Genomic DNA, 19,282 nt, shown 5'->3' with positions numbered 1-19,282 from the left:
TTAAACCACACTCATACATACCTTCATAAGGACTATATATTTTCCCCCTCTTAACTTGGCTAGTGAAAGGGACTTTCCAGAGAATCAAAATTAAATATTATTTAGCAATTTTAGATGCTGCTTAATATTAAGGTCTAGTCTACATTTAAAAGCTTTTCCAAAGTAATTACACTAGCTTAGCTATATTAGAAAAAGCAGTTTACTACTGTAGGCTATAGCATTTAAACAAAGTAGACTATAAAATAAATACACATTTTTCTCATATAGTTGTGGAGCAACCTGATCTAAGGTCTGAAGCAGGTAGCTTGGACCAAACACCCTCCGTAAGTCCCTTCCAACCTAAATTTTTCTATTATTCCATTCTATGGTATCATTATTTAACCGGGGCAGAAATACTGCCAAACTGTTGAGAATGAGCATGTGTGTGCATACTCATTTAAATGAAAACCCATATCATATAAGCACACAAAAAAAGCACAGGCCTATTGCTCAGATTCTTGATTTCCTATGAATAACTCAGAATATAAAGACTACACAACAACTAAGAACTACAAGCTTAGTTTACAGGGGAGCTACCTTATTTGTAGAATTAATAGGAATCTTTTCTAATATAAAAGTATTAACTTTTTTAATAGGAAAAAAAATTTGCCATGAAATTCATTATTTGTTTTCTCCCACATTTAAAAGGGTCAGTCGCATTTATTTACACTCTGTGGAATTCAAATTTATTCCTGTAAGGCTTTTTTGGGGTGTTTGTTTGTTTTTGTTTGGTTTTTTTTTTAGTTGTTCACTGTATACACATCAGATGTTTATGCTATCTTGCTGTGCCTCACCAAAAGCACAAATAACAGTATTTAGACTTGTACTAGATATACTGAAGGCTTTACACACAAACAAGGAGTCAAATATAGTCTGATTCATAATGAAGTATTACTATACTTTCAAAATGGAGAGTCATGCTTTATTTCAGGACCAAAATATACTCCTTCAAGATATTTTATCCAAATGACTCTGAATCATGGTTAAAGGAAAACAAGAGGACATCTGCTAGCAATATAGCATTGGTACAAAATTAAATGAGTGCTTAACATGTTGTCCCTTCCAGGGTCACAATACAGTCAACTAAAGGGTCTACAGCGCTGCATCTTCTTTTTTCGGGGGGGGGAAGGCTGTGTCATGGCTGTTGCCTTTTTAAGTAAGAAAAAGGCTCACTCAGAAGCAAGCCAGTGCTTCTTCAGAAATACTCATTCAGTCTAGAAACGAAGGATGATTCAAAACCACAACTACTCAATTTTCTAAAGGTTGTACAAATCATGTTGGGGGAAAGGGGAGAAAAACAATCTGAGCTAAAAATAAGTAACAAAGAAACATTATCGTTCAGAGAAGGGTACATTAGGTCAGAAGCTGCTGCTTTTTAACACCATAAAGTGCTTATAGCTTTCTGTTCAAAAACTGAAGCAGAAAAAACATCACCATCACCAAATCAGAAAAACAAATAAGGTGTTTGCTCAGCATTTTCTGGTAAAAAAAAAAAAAAACAACAAAAAACTTTAAGCACAAACTACATGTTCTGGATAGTGTTGTGGTTTTTTTTAAAGCTAAAAAGCTAATCATTGCTAACATTTTGCAGAATAAACTAACACATGCCGTTAGACTATTCTCCTTCTTGTCCTTTCTCCACCCACCTCCCACTTAGCCATTAGTCTTACTGACATTTCTGCCATCCAGATATATCACAACTACTAAATTATTGTTTACCATTTCTACAGCCAAGCTAAAAGAAACAGTATTCAGTTATTCTACAGCCATGGAAGGTGTGGAGTGCAGGGTGGGTTCCCTTCTAATCACTGCAACGCCTTAGTGCATCCTTATAGAAGGATCCTTACAGAAACACACAAAGAGATCAAATGCTGGTCTATGGGACCAGCAACTTAAAAAATAATAAAAAGAGACAGTGAGATTTAATATATAGTATACTATATATTTGTTATATATATCTATATATACAGTCAAATGGAAGAGTAAGCAGAGCAATCAGCTGGAAATTATGAGTATGATAAAGCCATTTATACACTTCGTTATGTTAAAAAAAAATTGATAGTCTTACTTATTTATAGTATATAGAAACTATGCAAGAAGAGAAGTTATTCCATCTATCATTATTTAGCTAGTTTATTGTAAGTCCCATAGCCAGTGTGGGATTTGAGGATAAACTAATCACCTCACAGACCAATTTAGGGAGAACGTCATAATCTAAATTACTAGGTTGAACTCACAATGATACAGGAAAACACAAACACATTTCTCTAACCGCTGACTATCTCGTACCTCCGAAGGGACAGCCACGTACCAGGGGAGGCAGACTTCACCATCAGTCCAGCAAAACTTGGGAAGGATTATACAGCCTTTGTGCCTTAGAAAATAAAAAAAAGATAAGTATTGCTGTCCAAAGCCACGGAGCAGATAGTTGAATGAGCCAGAAATAGCACCTAGATGACAGAGACACTCCCAGTTAGCTACCTAGGACACAGTGCGATCTGCAGTTTCTTCTAACTCCGGTCATCTATGTAATATTCTAATCGTAAATTTTTAATAAATTATCTGATGCAACTGGAAATAACTCCAATGGGTGGAATGACTTCAGAAGAATGAAAAGGTCAATAGTAATTACCATGTCTATCACCCTACTGTTCTGTAAGGATGAATAACGTGCTATAACAACACTGCACACTGACACATACTATCTGTACTGTCAAATTAAAAGTGACTAAAACAAATAAATGGAGATTGCAAGTAATGCAAGCAGCTGTTGTTTAAAGACTTCAGCAGTTAAGAACAGACACAGCTGCCAGTTATGGTCATAGCTGTATTTAGAATAGATTTCCAGGTTCAGTCTGCTACAACTAACGTATTGCAAGTTATTACACTGGGGAAAAGAACAGAAAATGCTGAACTTGATTAATGCATTAGTTTATGGCTTAATCAGTGTTTGGTTGCATCACTTAAGTAAGACAGATCATTTCCAAATTTTAAAATATTTTACTTAGGTATTAAATGATACCTTAAAGCAACCTGTCAAAACCTGAAGTTTCAGGAATCTAAGCTCGGAATCCTGAAACCATCTATCTTAAAATATTTCAATTCAGAATAAAATTTCAAACATAGGATTTGGAATTATAGAACACCCGGCTGGAAGGGACCTCAAGGATCACCTGGTCCAACCTTTCGTGGCAAAAGCACAGTCTAGACAAGATGGCCCAGCTGACCCTGTCCAGCTGAATCTTACAAGTGTCCAGTGATGGGGAATCCTATGCTTTACTGGAGAGATTATTCCAATGGCTGATTGTTCTCATTGGGAAAAATTTTCCTCGTGTCCCAAATCAAATCTCCCCTGGAGTAACTTGTACCTATTATACCTCATCTTTTCCAAGTGACTCCTTGTAAAAAGAGAGTCTCCATCCTCTTTGTAGACACCCTTTAAATACTGGATCGTGGTGATAAGGTCTCCACTAAGCCGCCTCTTCTCAAGACTGAACAAACCCAGTTCTCTCTATGGCAGGCTTCTCAGTCCTTTGATCACCTTGGTGGCCCTTCTCTGGAGGGTCTCTGTTTGCATCAACCTGCACTGTTGTTCCCAAGGCCTGGGGCCCAACAGTGCTGGTAAAGATGGAGGTGAAGGAAGTGTTGAGAACCTCTGCCTTTTCAGCAGTGTTGGTGACTAACTCACCTCTCCTGTTTTAAGAGCGGGCCAATATTTTCCTTCTGTTTCTGCTTGTTATTTACATACCTGAAGAATCCCTTCTCCTTGTTTTTGACATCTCCTGCCAGTTTCAATTTGAGCTGAGCTTTTGCTTTTCTAACTGCATCTCTGCACACCCTGGCAATGTAGTTCTCAACTGGTATCCATCCGCTTTCCCACCTCTGGTACACTTCTCTTTTGGTTTTGAGCAGAACTCAGAAGCTCACAGTTAAGTCAAGGGGGTCACCTCCTTCCCTTCCCTTTAAAGGGGGGGAAGTTGTATGCAATTCAGAACAAGCTGAGTAGAATTGTATGCATTGTAACCTTACTTAGAGGAACTCTTCTCATACTTATCAAAACTGATTTCACAAATTAACTGCAAAACTTACAATAACTTTGAACTGGCAAAAGAAAAATATAGTACTAGTAGAGCAGAAATAGAAGATGCACATAACCCAGACCAGTGCTAAACTATAATTTCATTTATAGTAAAAACTGTTATCCAGATTAACCTCTCCAGTCTTTCCTAATAAAAACATCCTTCACGTGTTTGTTTTGCAAGCTAAGTACGAACGTAATTCCGAACTTAGTTACGGGTATATTCCTTCATAGGTCTGTAAAGAGATTCAGCGATTGCTCCATATAAAAGACTGCCCAGCTACTAATCCATATGTTAATTAAGATCCCCCATAGTCTTTTGCCCCCTGCATAAGTAGGGACAGGATACTCAACATCAACAAAAAAAAAAAATTAAGGAAAACATGAGAGAAGGAAGAGATAAAACGAGTATGTGTCAGACATGACGTTTGACACTGGTAAGGCCAAAGTTCAGGCTGTTTTTCAAGCAAACTCTGCTACGAAAAGGTGAAATGAAACTGCAGGATCACAAAAGCGAGGTCTAACTACACTTTAAAATGCAGTAGAGATGTGGTTGCCTGAAAGAATGAATTTTCAAATAGGTCTCAAACTCTCTCAATTTTCAGCTTTTGCATTTTTTATCACCAGTCATGAGAACCCTTTCAGATCTCCTCAGCACAATCCTGGTGCACTAAGCACTAGACACAGAAGAGACTCTGCCTTTAAAAGCTTAAAAATATCACATCAGCAGCAGAAAGAGCTGTAGTAAGGTCTCTCTCCAATGAACATCCTTCCTGTACTTCCTCCTACCTATAAAAGAAAAACTTAGTTCTCCTAGTTGTCTATTTCGTACCACTCTTGCCTGCTGTATTTAACAAGGTAGACAAAAAAAGCACCACGCTATCTGATGAACAAGTCCCACATCTGCTGCCACTGCCCTTCCGCTGTCTCTCTACTAACAGGGTGGGAAAAAGTCTCCTGTGCATGTTTGCAGAGAAGGATTTCAGCTCAGCAGGCTGAACTGGTTATTTTTGAACAACGCAATCTCAGCACAATTCTGGATTCAAATATGGTAAACAAGTATGGGACAGAATAGAGAAGAAATTCTTTACAATCCCAAATTACAGTTTGGTTAACCAGAGTGCTCCCTCAGCCAGGTCATTACTGCTGTTTTCTTCCACTATCATTCCAAATGAACCATCCAAAAGGCAGATGATTTTACTGATCAACTTCAAAGCAGAGAGGGATAAGCATACGACCAACTGAAGCGATAAGGTAACAGTCATAATAGGGTTATGCGAGTACTACCATACCTCATCATACAGTCAGATAAAATAAATTATTAATATTCAACCCAAGCACACGCTCACTGTGTGTTGCGCACTATATAAATTCTGGAGCATTTTATTAAAAACAATCATCCAGACTGTCTGTTCAGCATAACTTCCTAGTCACTATAATCATTTACTTGTTTCAAGTAGAATCAGGGTCCGCATGTGCTCTGCATTCCGAGAAGCCTAAGACACATGAAAGTCAGTACTCTAAAAACTCTCTTCTTCTCATGGAAGAACTGAGCCTGACATGAGGGAATGGCAGGAACCCTGAGGTTCCTCACGAGGAACCCTGCCATGAAGGGAATGGCAGGAACCCTGAGGTTCCTCACGAGGAACCCTGCCATGAAGGGAATGGCAGCTCTTGTATCTATGCTTACATCTGTCTCACAACGGTGAGTCAAGCTTAGACATTTTGGTATAATAGAAAAAAAAAAATCATAAAACCACAAAATAATCAAGGCCTTGGTTTAACAACTGAACTAGATTTAGCAGCAGCAAAACCCGTTATCACAAAGAGATGTAAAAACCACCCTTGCGTTTTGAAGAGTAGGATAGGAAAATTAGATGTTTATCAAAAACCAAGTAGCAGGATGATTGTAACAGTTAAAAAGAATGATTTCTAGCTCTTGTCCAAAATCTTGTCAAACAAAATGTCTTTTAAAAGTTATCTTATTACACCATATAATAAAACACTTTAGGTAAAACATGCAACACTCAATTATGTCTTGCAAGCAGCACAAAATGCATATTGTGTTTTGTGTCTCTTTTTTTAGTCAGCATGTAATCTGAATGACTCAAAGTACTTACATTATAATTATTCTGATATTCAAAACTGGATTAACACACAAACACACGCCAATCTGGCAAAGTGCAGATCACACAGCACGAATCACAACATTTCTTTAATGTTACATACGGTATACAATTCTTCAGCAGCAATCAACAAGTTCCCTGAACTTTCTAACTGATAAGAAAACACTATTTTAGCACACATAAGCACTGTTATTATGAAAAAGAATTTGCATTTCTGTATTTGAAAACAAATTTAACATCTGATGCTAGAAAAAATCAGTGAAATCTTCCAGGGCATTCAGTTCCAAACAAATTGTAATCCAACTCAAGACAGCAGGGGTTATCCAAATGCATCAGTGGAGAAAAGATCAGATCAGAGATCATACTTTTGAGAATTTAATTTCACATTGAAAAATTTAGAATGTTATTTCTTAAGATATTGTCATCTGAGTATGGATGAGAAATCCTAAATAAGTAGAAGAGAGTTCTAGGAACACTAATCCCTAAAAATAATTTGATTGATAAGGTCACCATAAACAATAAAAAGAGTAGATTTTATAAGATCACATTGTTTATAGGAAAGAAGAAAACAAATATTCATACCATGCAATGCCTGTGAGTCTAAAATAAAAGTATGCTCAACCTAGACAACTCATGAGTGACTAGAGGTCTAGAACCAGAACCAAACTGGCTCTTCTAGCCAGTTTGAACTGGCAAATATTACTGAAAATATTACAATGGGAATCACAGAATTGTTGGAGTTGGAAGGGACCTTCCAGAGATCATCTAGTCCAAGTCCCCTGCCAAAGCAGGATTGCCTATAGCAACTCAGGACTGCATCCAGGCGGGTCTTGAAAGTTGGCTCCATTACACAGCAAAGTCCCAGCATGTAGGAAGCCATTACTGAAAGAGTACTCCAGCGGAAAGCCTTCATGGTCAGCAAGAGAGATGTTATTCTCCATAACGTTCTATGTTATATTCCCAGAAGTAATCGATGGAAAAGTGAAAAAAGGAAATGAAAAGAACAGAAGACACATAACATTGTATTAAGCTCAATAGAGACGTTTTCCATTTGTTTTAGTTTCTTACATTCTACATGCACACACACAGAGTATTTTCTATTCCTTTCCTGTGGGTAATTTGTGCAGCACAATCAGTAGCATTAGAAAGATCAAAAATACCAGATTAATCTTAGTAAGAGGAAATAACACTGGCAACGCAAAGACAAAGCCTAACTCACCTTCCCCCATTTTTCTTGAGTACAATGAAATACACACCATGTCCCAGTAGAACTGGCAGTCACTAGTTATCAGCTTTACAAATTTCTAAAGGTATTTTATGTTGTCTTGTGGTTTCTTAATCTGTTTTAACAAATGGTGGGAGAGAAAATGAAAAAATAGGAAAAAATAGGGAGACAGAAGATAGGCGCTTTGTATCCTCTATTGTTTCTGAATAACCACCTGTGACACTTGCAAGCTGAAAATTAACAAAGGCAAGAATAGAACTATGGAGTTTTCCTTCAAGCTCTGCAACTTCTCCACCAACGCCAATGCCATAGATCCGCAAAGTCAGTCAAAACAAGTTCCTAACTTTGTTTCAACTACTGCAGCAGGCATTTATAAAAGGAACAGAAGGAAATACAAGGGGTTTTTTCCACGCACTGATAACTCTGAATTGAAACAAAAAACTTGTTCAAATTTGCCATTTAGCACAAGCTACTGAAAGAAACATTTTTCATCACCAGAATTAGTTATAAGTATCTGAAAAAGAACTTAAAAAAATGGAATGCAAGTTACTCAACTCAAAACTGTTGCCTATCCATACCCTTCTCCACAGATAGGTTTAGATATGCTACTTAGCTATAGCATTCGCTGTCCTTATAGATATAAATGTACCTCCGAACATACACATATGTATATATAAAAAACCATGACTGAACCACGACTTCTCCACCTGATGTAACCTTCATTAAATTCATAAAAGACCTTCTCTCAGGTTTTTTTTAGACTGTGAAAGTATTCAGACAGGAATTTCACCTCTGAGATGATTCTTCATCACTTTCCCAAACTGAACACTCCAAGTTTGGGTTCTTCTTATTACCAAACTTCCTGTCCTACATTCAACCTACCTGTGCTCAATATTAATTGCTTTTTCTACCACTGTTTGCTGGAAAAAGAGACACTGAACAATCAGAACTGTCAGTAGATCGGTGATGGATCATACGTAGTCTTTACCTTAATGAAATATGTTAATTCAACAAAAAAAAAACAGCCAGTGTCAGCAAAACTGAAGTCCTTCGCTTAGTTTTTCCTTGCTTGATTCTTGTGATATATATACATATGAACAATGACACAAAACGCACATACGCATCAGTCCATAAAAATGGAGAAGGACAGGAGAAAAGTTATGAATATTGAGAAAGCATTCAAATACATTAGTAACAGGGAGCCTGGAAATATATTTAGAGTTGGACATACATATCCAAGGACTCTTCATGAAATAAAGATTTAAAAACTAGCCTCAACTCTTACCAAGTCTCTCCCATAATTTGCTACATGTTAAAAAAGAAAGAATAGATTATAAGTAATATATTGCTAAGTAAAAAGGGAATATAAAGTTTTTATTAAGATCTCTACTGCACACTAACACACCATTGGACTATATTAGAGATGGGTACAAGCCACAAGCTGGAGAACGCTGAAATAAGAACTGGACAGACTTTCACTGTCTGGAAAGAAACTATCAATTAGTAGCAATACTAAGTTTGATACTATGTCAGTGGACACTATTATTTTAATACTCACTACAGCAAATATAATGAATAACTAGAAAGTCTTAGATAAAACCAACAGGACCATTGTTTTCTCCACTACCTCCATCACTGAAGTTATCTTTATAACGTTGTAACATCAAATTTTGACTTTTGGTACAAAGTCAACCTTAAGAGCTATTATGAAACCAGGTTTAATTTCTATTATAGATATTCAATTTACATACAAAGAGGAGGAAAACAGCAGCTTTTAATGCACTTAATTCAGAATATTTCCAGACACAATCTGGGTGTTGTGGCTGAATATAAATCAGCCTCTTGATTCAGTTTAAATAATATATTATCAAGCTGACAATTCATGTTGCTGCAAGCCTAAAAGATAAATATGGCCATCCATTTACTCGAACTATGTATTTTTACAAAAAAGCGATACCAGAAAAGCATCTGGTTCAAGCAGATATTAAAGGTTTTCTTCCTACAGCTGTGTCCTCACAGCTACTTCCCTGCACCTCAAATGAATTGCGTTAGTGTGGTAATACAGCCTGCCTGTTGAGGCACAAAAAAATGCAGTAGACAAAAAAAACACACCCTTCCATATGGACGTTTAACTAACTACTACTACATACAATATCATTCAAAGGTTTATCATCGATTTGGAGCACAATTCTACAAACACTTAGCTGTCATAAAATTACTGAAATATGCAAAGTTCAACACTGGGTCACCTGCAGGATCAAGTTGTAGGAAATTGAAGGTTTTGAATCATATTAGTTTTAAACATGTTTGCCATTTGAAAGATTTTACTCATAAGATTTCTTGAAAGTATTCTGTTGATAACCTAAACTAATCTTGAGTACGGCCTCTCTGCATGTGAGTTTTCGGTGCGGGGGGGGAAGAAAATCCCACACAGAATCAATAAAAACAACTTTTCAAATAACTTCAGACCACGGTAATTAGTATTTTTGTAAATACTTAGAATAGCTTAAAAAAACCAAGATATTTTACTGAGGAGAAAAAAAAAAAACCACCACTCTCTTCATCTGCATATTGTTCAATACAAGTGTTTAGAACTTCATGGTTTGCAGGAATTCAGTCTATTCAGTAGTGCTTATATTACAAAATATTTGATCACAACTAAATTACGAATTTTAATGGCTACTGTGAAATCATCATGGTTGTGAATCTACTGAGCAGGACTATAATTTAAGTGCAACTGACCTAAGGTGAGCTGCTAGTTTGGGAACAGGTTGTACATCAGTGAAATGAAGCTTTGTAGAACAAACCTCAGCAAAATCCACTAGACTTGCTGAAAACTCTTTTAAATTATTAACACCTACTGCTTTAAGTTCTATGGTAACATAATAAAATATCCAAATACAAATAAAGGATGTGGGAGTCAAAGCAAAAATCTACATAGCATAACACTCTTCGAAATGATCGTAAGATAAATATCAAGTAACTCCAAGGTCTTAACAATTAAAAGCCAACACCTCCAGTGTAAATTGACATGCATTTGGGTGGTCTGTGACAGTCTGATAGTTTTAATTAAATCTGTATTCCTCTTAAGGTAATCAACATGTTCAGTACTATCACTAGTTATACTTAATACTACTTACACAAGCATTAGACATCATACAAAACAGATTATTTCTTTTCTGACAAACAAAAATTTCTTCAAATCCAAGTAAATACTTTAAATATCCTTAATCAGTGGAAATACAGAACTGTTTTATTCGTTAAATAAATATATATGTGTACACTATGAAAAACTTGGATATATTTTAAGACAGCTTTTCTGCAGTATTTTGGGATTTCATTTCAGGACATACATTTCCTGCCTTCTCAAATACAGTAGAAAAATAGTTGTGAGCTTATAAAAACATAATTCTACAAAAGGATTCAGCTCATTCCCGAATGCTGTGATTCAGAAATAGGTGTAGCACGTGTAACAGACGTAGCACAGAAATAACCTTCTCACCTCAAACAGGATTACTCACAAGCTTAATATTACCTATAAATTTAAGCATTCTGGGGAATCAAACCCTGATTCAACACTTAAGTGCTCGCAATAATAAACTAATAGTCAGGACAAGCTGAAGTTACTCTTGATATTACTCCATACGGATGACAGTCCATAGGAAACAGGTGATCCTACACAACTTCACAATAGAAAACTATGCAGATATAATCACTATTTTCTTAAAGAAAGTTGTTACCTTTTTTGCACTGTAATGCTCCAGCCTTTGCTATTTCCCAGGATCTGAAGATGTCAGCATGGATTTGTTAAACATTGCCTAAATGGGAGAATCTGTAACTTCCTAAATTATGTAGTTTATAAAAAATGTCAGCTTCTGTCAGAGCCTGGAAAGTTCTTTTAAAGTGGTAACTTCATTTTGCGGCCCTGGCCAAAAGAAACAGCTGTCATTTTTTTTCTCCACATGGTTCATCCCTTGCACTTTATCATTTCAAAAGTCTCCTTTTTTCCAGCAAACAATAAAAATGTAACTTTCAATGTGCTCCTTACATTCAAGGAATTTCTTCAGGTCCTTCTAGTTTAATGAGACTGCGAAAACTGTTACTCTAAAGCACAGATCTGTTTGCATAGCTTTCAAAGTCTAACTGCACCAGTTCTGAAGCAAAAGGAAAATGTCTACTTCTTCCATTTATATGGCCAACAATAACTTCTATATTCTGACAGAATCATGTGTATACTGGCGGGGAGGGTACTTTCAAAATACTTTATCAGGAAGTCCACAATTAAATAAAACGCAGGCTCCCCAGATAGTGATCTGAATAGATGCACAGGCTACTTTGACTCCAAACTTCACGGCTGCTCCTTTGTTTTTCAAACACAGTTATTTTCTCCACCAAGAACAACACTTACGTTTTCCAGTGTAGATGACCACAATAAATGTAAAAAATAACTAAACAGAAGTCTCTTGAAGGAGAGAACTAATATTTTTCTATCTGAAAAGAACTCAAGCCAGCAAACCCCTGGGTTTGTAACAAAGTACTCATCTGCTTTAGAAGAGTCAATGCACAGGAAACAGTTCATTATCTCATTTAAAATACACTCCGGTGGAACGTACCCCATCATCCGCTTAACAATGTAGTAGTTTCTTATGCACATTTAACTGAGAACAAATTGCATCTTCTACTTTTGGACAGGGAACTCTTAATAGAATCAGCAATATTATGATCTCTGTAGTCTACCTCTCTGTATTAGCACTGAAAGACAGTAATACAAAATATTTGTTTAAATAAGCATATATGACAACAGGAAGCTTGGCTTTCTTCGATGCAGGACTGCGAAATACAGGTCTCTAATGACTTCTGAAGTATATTAAAAATGCATTTCTTTACTCAGCTTTCTTTTCTCTCCTTTGGATACAGCATGTGTTCTTTATTTATCTAACTCACCTCTGAACGTTTTATAAATCAGAAGCAAAACACCAACAATTCCATCACTAATACCTGCTCTTTCCTCCCCAACACCCTTATACATACATTCTAAGAAACTAGCTAAAAGATGCATACAAAATGTAGATATTACCAGATATTTTGACTGATTACTTACATCATACTTTGCAATTCAGGTGTAAAGCTTGTCGATTTTCTTCCAGTGCTTGAAGAGGCAATAGTTGACATCGGGCTTGCCACAGTGCTGCTCATCTGAGTAAACAAAGAAATAACAGCATTTAAGATACTTATATTTTATTTTAAAGAGAACATATGTATGCTTCACACTAGATATTCAAAAGGGAAGAAAAGATTTAGGGGTAGACTTTAATGCAAAGAATCTGCATGCAAAAAGAAGCCTGAGATACTGGGGAAAACATCAGGGAGTTGATGTTTATTGCAACCCAAGTATCGGAAACGTGCGCTATTTTTAAAAATATCATCTCAGCAACCCATTTAGAGGTACCCTAGGAACACCACTGGAAAAGTATTGAAGAAAAAAAACCTGGTATTCTGAAATACATGGTATTCCTAGACACCAGTCCCTTGATACCCACAACATCCTTTTATACTCCTGCAGTATCCCAAGCACTAGTAAATCACATCTGCACTGTCTCCACTGAGATTAAGAGGAGTAAAACAGAATCTCAGAGGAAGCCAGATAAAACTTGATGAGCACCAAGATCACAAGCTTCCTTTCTAAAACACCAGCTTTATGTACACATATTACTTAAGTCTTCAAAACAGAACTGCGCTAGAAAGAGTAGGACCTGAACATCATCGTAGGACTTATATGACTAAAGGTACTATCTTTATACAAAATGTTTATGGCTTTCCTATACAAATTTCTCATTAAAAACTCCAAACCAAGACACTTCTACTCTTATTCGATGAATTAAGGCATCTACATTTCCCTCTTTAATAAAAGCCAAGTCAAATGCCTTTAAATAGTTTCATTTATAACAATAACTTCATTTATTGAAACAGTGAAAAAAAATCAAAATTTATCTAATTTTGGAAAACTCTATGAATACAGAATAGGGATTTTCATTTTTCCCCTTCAAGAAATTTTTTAACAAAGACCTGCACACACTATGTAAGCCTCCTGATAATATTTCTCCTGAATATATTCTCACTACATTTCTTCCTCTTCTAGATTGCTGCACACTAGTAACAGTTGAGTTTTACTGCTCATTTCTTGTACCATTAGTAGGAGCAGTAGTAATGACAACGAAAACCATACATTAAGATAGTCTGCTTTGCTGTAAGGCCTCTAAAGAGATCCTTCCTTTCTCCACTTCTAAATTTATACAGTTAAGATAGATTTCTTTTCTAAAATGCAATCTAAAAGTACATGACCGTATCTATACTAAATGCCATTAAAAGCATTGCAATCAATCACAAATATTATGCTTTGCTTTAATAGAGCTTGTAATACTCTAAATACAAAGCATAAAATAATTTCAAAAATTAACAAAATAACTGTTTTGAAAGGCTAATGACATAACAGCATAAGGATGAACAGTAAAAATAAGAAGTTTATGCATTTAGATATAAGTTTACTTTTCTTATTAATGCTTTTAAGTAGATTTTCACAGACTCCCATTCATCTTCAAGCAGATTCTAATTTAGGTCCCCATCCTGCAAGCACTTACGCACATGTGTAACTTTAATCACAAGTTTACTCCCACTGAAGTCTGATTTTAATCACTTAAGTAGTTACACACCAGGCTTAAGCGTTGGCAGGATCCTGCCACAACCAGCAGTTACCAAAGAGACTCATATAATCTAAACAGTCAAATTAGCAAGTTAAAAAACAAACAAACAAACAAAGTAAAAAACATCTATAACATGAAGGAAGAGGATAGAGTATTTCTAGGAAGAGTCTATGTACACATGGAAGGGAGAGAAGCAGAAGCTGCAATGGTACCCAGAACAGCCCAAAGACTTGGAAGTTTATATGTGTTTTACTGTTCACTATTTGCCTGGGACTGATTACAATTCATTTTAGTAGCTATATATATCCAATATCACACTATCAATATTCCTAAATGTAAATTAATACACTGTAAAGTCTATATTTTACCCAAACCCTACAGAAAGTAGTTAGGGAAATGCCTCAGTTAATACTTTCTGAAACAGCTGTAGTCCTAAAACATATCCATCGTATACCTTATAGTTTAAAAGCTGACTAATATACAAAGACTTCAGGTTTTAACAAGTTTGGCTTTTTTGGGGTTGGTTGGTTGTTTTTGTTTTCCCCAACTAACTACATCATTTAAAGCATATGGCTATTTTTTTTTTTTTTAAATCCAGGGCAGACATTTTGCTTTATCCATGGGGTTCTGGTCTGCTAATTTATGAAGCACTCTCCCAAAAAACATGGGACATAATTCCAGAGTTGCCTCCTCACAGTATAACACTTGGGATTCATGCATGTCCTATTCTGGAGTAAAGAGTTTTTAAGGTTCCTACCCCTCTAAGTGGACAAGAACAGTTTAATTAAAAAAACTTGGAGGGCTGTACATTTGCGTAAGTACCAGCAGGTTTCAGAGCTGAAAGCTTATCAGCTACTGCTTCAGCTAAAAACCTTGGTCTTCCTATTGCAACCAAATGATTTAACTTTCAAATCAAGCAGGTGTACAGCATTTTCTTGACATAAAAAACCAACAGCTTGTCAGGCTTCGTCAGACCCTTTACAATAATTACTTCCACAGCCCACGTTTTGTTTGATGGTTTAGATAATTAACTTCTTTACACATCAAAGTCCCATCGTCCTTATGTTCTATTTCCTTTCTTCCGGACATTAAAAAAAAAAAAAAGAAAAAAATCATTCAAAAGCAGAAGCACTCTCAAATCAATTTTCTTCAATAAGTACAGCTAACATGGAACTGAAAAGCCTACTGTAATCTTCAATGGGTCAATATACTGTACTTGTTTTAGCTCCCAACTGAAATGCAGCTGTTTGCCATATTCCACAAAATGAATTCAGATGTTCAGATTAGGTCACAGATTATTTCAACATGCTGTATTTTAATCATAAACTTTAGCAAGGAGAAGATAGCTTCTGATTAACACTATTTGGACTAGTAATTATGAGTTCCTATCCAAATAGGTCCAGCTTTTACAAATTCTTTTCCCATAAGGAAAATATTGCAATCAAATATATAATAGGAATAGACCTTAAAAGGTATATATAATTATTAATACAAATATTTAAAAGCACCTACTGTAATCTCAATGTCTTTTACATTGAAAAGTCACCACAGAAAACAGTACTTGTTCCATATGAATCAGCAGAACAAGAGAGTTCTCTGTTGAGGGAAACAAAGTCATTTCTTGTCAAGTTTGGGCCCATACTTCCCACCAACGTGAGACACCTTGGGCAGATTTTCATTTCACAGCCATCCTTCATACCCATAACCACTCCAAAAGCATCAGGCAATACTCACTCACATCGATGGTTGTCCAACCAATACATCACCTCTACAATCCATCTATTATTCAAGATCAAATTGAGAGATGTGTAAAAATTGAAATTCTACTGCTCCTAAAACTTGAATTTAATATACAGGCTATACATCCAGCCCATAAGTGTAGAGCACCAAATTTCTGAGCTATTTCATATCATTTGGGACATACGTAGGCATTCTTAAAAATACATATATGTGTACACACACACACTCATAGTCAACACCTCCGTCTTTTGAAATGCTACTCAAATACTTTCACCAGTCACCCCTGCCAAAATGTCACACAAGGATCTAAGAGAATGGTGCATCCAAACAATCAGTACAGAACAGTCTTCCAATACATCTGTTCAATAATTGATCTAAACTCAATCAGGAAAAGTGAACATTAATATAACTACAGCTTTCACACACACACAAAAAAAAAAAAAGACGTAAGAAATCTAAACTGGGTGAGTTTATAACAAAAGTGGAATCTCACACACCTGATGTCTCTGTTACAGGCTAAAGAGGGTGCAGAATTACCCAAAAAAGCAGTGCCCCTACATAAATTTTTGCATTAAATAATGCATTAGAGTAGAATTTACTACTATGATGACTTAATTCATCTAGTGTGGTTACTGCATCAGTCCTCTCCTCTTGCCTTTCATAAATACATTTCGCATATAACCTGAAATCATGCAAAAATGTAAAGCCTGACACATTTTCATTTATATAAACCCAAACAAACCTGAAAGGAAATAAGAGCCAAGATGACTATGAATTAACACAAAATTAAAATTAATGCTTTAGTTTTCACACCCTCTACTTCAGAGTAATTAGATTAACTAGTCTGTTACCACTGAGTATTTTACCGCACACGTGGCCTCAGTAGCAGACTAGAGAGTATAAGACAACAGTCTTCTAGGACTGGAGATGTAAGAACTTAATTAACTGCAGGAAATATAGATTTTTTTTGTTAGTGCACTTCTTTTAAAAAACAAAAACACAACCATAAACACTGTTGAACACATGCAAGACTGGCTTTCTAAGTGTATGCTCAAAATTAATTAAAAATAAAAAAGTTAAAAAACCCAATAACCCATAACCAAATACTGGAGTACGTATGTTGTTTAGCTGATCACCCACTCTCCCAGTAGCATGGAATAACTGAAAATTAAAACACTAGAGTATTAAGTCCTTAAATTCTCCTGAGCTGTTGAAGCAGGCTGGAAGTAGAAACACTCTAAACAGTCTCAGATAAATGCACGGATGGCCTAGATTTTACAGCAAATTAATGATTCAAAATGTATAATGAAACTCCTTTATCATCCTCTAACCTGTTCAGGTCCAAAAAAAAAAAAATCAGCTTGTTTTGTAACAGTTAAGAAATGGCTTTGTTTATAGGCAGTAAGAAAACTTCCATATTCCCTAAATGTGGTCTTTTTAAAAGCCAAGCAGATAAAGCAAAAGGCACAAACTTTCAAGGAGCAGTCAGACCAAAGCCAGGATTAGAAGCAATCTGTGGGCAGGCAGTGACACATCTGCACCAGGTCTGCACACAATAATTTTGTTCAAAGCCAGGGATGCAATCTCAGCTTTCTTTCATTTTTTTTTTAATTAATTAACAAAGTATCACAAAGCAGAATGCATGCACTATTCATGCTAAGGATAACACATTACATCTGCTACTGCTGCTTCCATTTATTACCTGATAGACTAGATGCTTGCGATAGTTTTATTTTAAAGTGAACACCAGAAAGAGATAATCATCTTAGAGCTGTCAATGCACAGCCCAGCTTTCACCACCCAGGCAAACAAGCATCTCATCTTTAACCACGACACTCTTTCTTGGAATGAAAGATGCTTGGAAAGCCCACGCAAATATAAGGAATACAGCTGAGCATCACTTATAAGGCAATTCAGTCAGTCATTCCCATTTAGAAGTTACAGAAGAAACGCACATGTCTGGTAAGAAAGGGTAAAACAAATTTTCAAATTCATGAAAGTATAGATTTTGGTGCAAAGAATAAAATGCATCTTATTGATTTTATCTTTAAAACTGTCCTTGTTTCACATCCCTGGAGATAAAATAATCCTTAATGTTCACTTCTACTTCTCATAAGAAAGTGTCTTTGTGCATTAATGTTACCAAAGACCTTAAAATGAAAGCAGTAAACGAGCACAACTCACCGAGTTTGCAGGGAAAGAAGAGTCACTAACCAACTACAGACTAAAGCACAACCTTCTGACACCATTCTGCATAATAACTGTTGTATTTTACTTAAAATTACTCTCCATATCCTCATGTTTTAGGCTATTATTTGTTCACCCATGAGTTAGACATGACAGTTATTTAAGCCTCTTCTGAAACAGACCACAGAACGGTCTGGACTACTGAAAGAATATTAATACACAGATGTAACTATTTTATTCGAGATTGAGAAACATAGAGCATAACGTTACACAAGAGGTACGCCTCCACATCTGGAGATGTTTACAAACACTTCTCAGAGTCTCTAACTCCAGTCTAATGAGGGCTCTGTCCTTCCCCAGAAGTGATTTATTTCTTTTTAACCAAGAAAACAGGGAAAAGGAATCTAATGTATAGGCCCATCTCCCTCTGAACCGAACGTGCAGCACTTTTTGCAGAAACCCACGCCACATTTGGCAGTTAATGGCACTGCAAATTAATAATCAATGACTTTTTTCTTCCTTCTTAAATATGCTTTAACAAAACAGCGTAGAGATCAGACAACCTGTAACTAACAGCAAAGTTTCCATAGGTTCTCAAATCTGGCTCCTGTAACCATAACTTTGTTTGGGCCAGCAATTATTTTAGTAGTATTCTGAATCTTCCATACCATTAATTTAATAATTGTATAGACAGGCAATTTAGTGACCATGACCTTCCTGCGGTAACCACTGACAGTTTTCAGTGAAGGCAATATAAGATGTGCTTGAGAGTCTTGTGATAAAAACGGCTTCAAATCATTAGGAACTTACGTACTCGACTCCAGCATGCGTAGATGAACAGACCCCAGCCTGCAACTTACTCAGTATTTTGCTTTTTCATGAGGAGTAAAACATTCCTTTGTGAATATGCAGATGTCAGGTTAGCTCCGCCAGTACGCTTTACTGCCCATCTGCTGACATACCAACCCATTTTAGCCATCGTAGTTCCCATTTACCTTTAGTTCCATTTAAAGTAACTTAAAATGTAAGGTTTTGCTAACGCAGTTGTATTCTCTGTAAAACACAACCAAGTTTATCCCCTTCTTGCCATTAGCTTTAACTTAAACTTTCCTGGGTATAATTTCTCTCTAGACTTTCACCCGTCTTCATCTGTTCAACTTCTTTCAAGACAGCATCATCTTCCCAA

At 36.1% G+C, this 19,282-nt stretch overlaps 2 protein-coding genes across 2 annotated transcripts in view; one reads left to right on the top strand and one right to left on the bottom strand.

Annotated features, from left to right (window-relative positions):
- The window catches only part of RUNX2 (RUNX family transcription factor 2), a 155,987-nt gene that overhangs the window by 20,891 nt on the left and 115,814 nt on the right, over positions 1-19,282 (top strand). The gene's annotated exons all lie outside the window — the stretch shown is intronic.
- SUPT3H (SPT3 homolog, SAGA and STAGA complex component) overlaps positions 1-19,282 on the bottom strand; it is a 266,177-nt gene that overhangs the window by 243,364 nt on the left and 3,531 nt on the right. The window contains exon 2 of the mRNA XM_074154130.1: positions 12,570-12,664. Coding sequence (XP_074010231.1) covers positions 12,570-12,664 — 95 coding nt within the window. The remainder of the gene's footprint in view (positions 1-12,569; positions 12,665-19,282) is intronic.

This window comes from Numenius arquata, chromosome 9 (genome assembly GCF_964106895.1).
Source record: "Numenius arquata chromosome 9, bNumArq3.hap1.1, whole genome shotgun sequence".
In the NCBI taxonomy this organism is placed as follows: domain Eukaryota; kingdom Metazoa; phylum Chordata; class Aves; order Charadriiformes; family Scolopacidae; genus Numenius; species Numenius arquata.
Note: the sequence above shows the minus strand (reverse complement) of the source record. Positions and strands in the feature narration are given on the sequence as shown.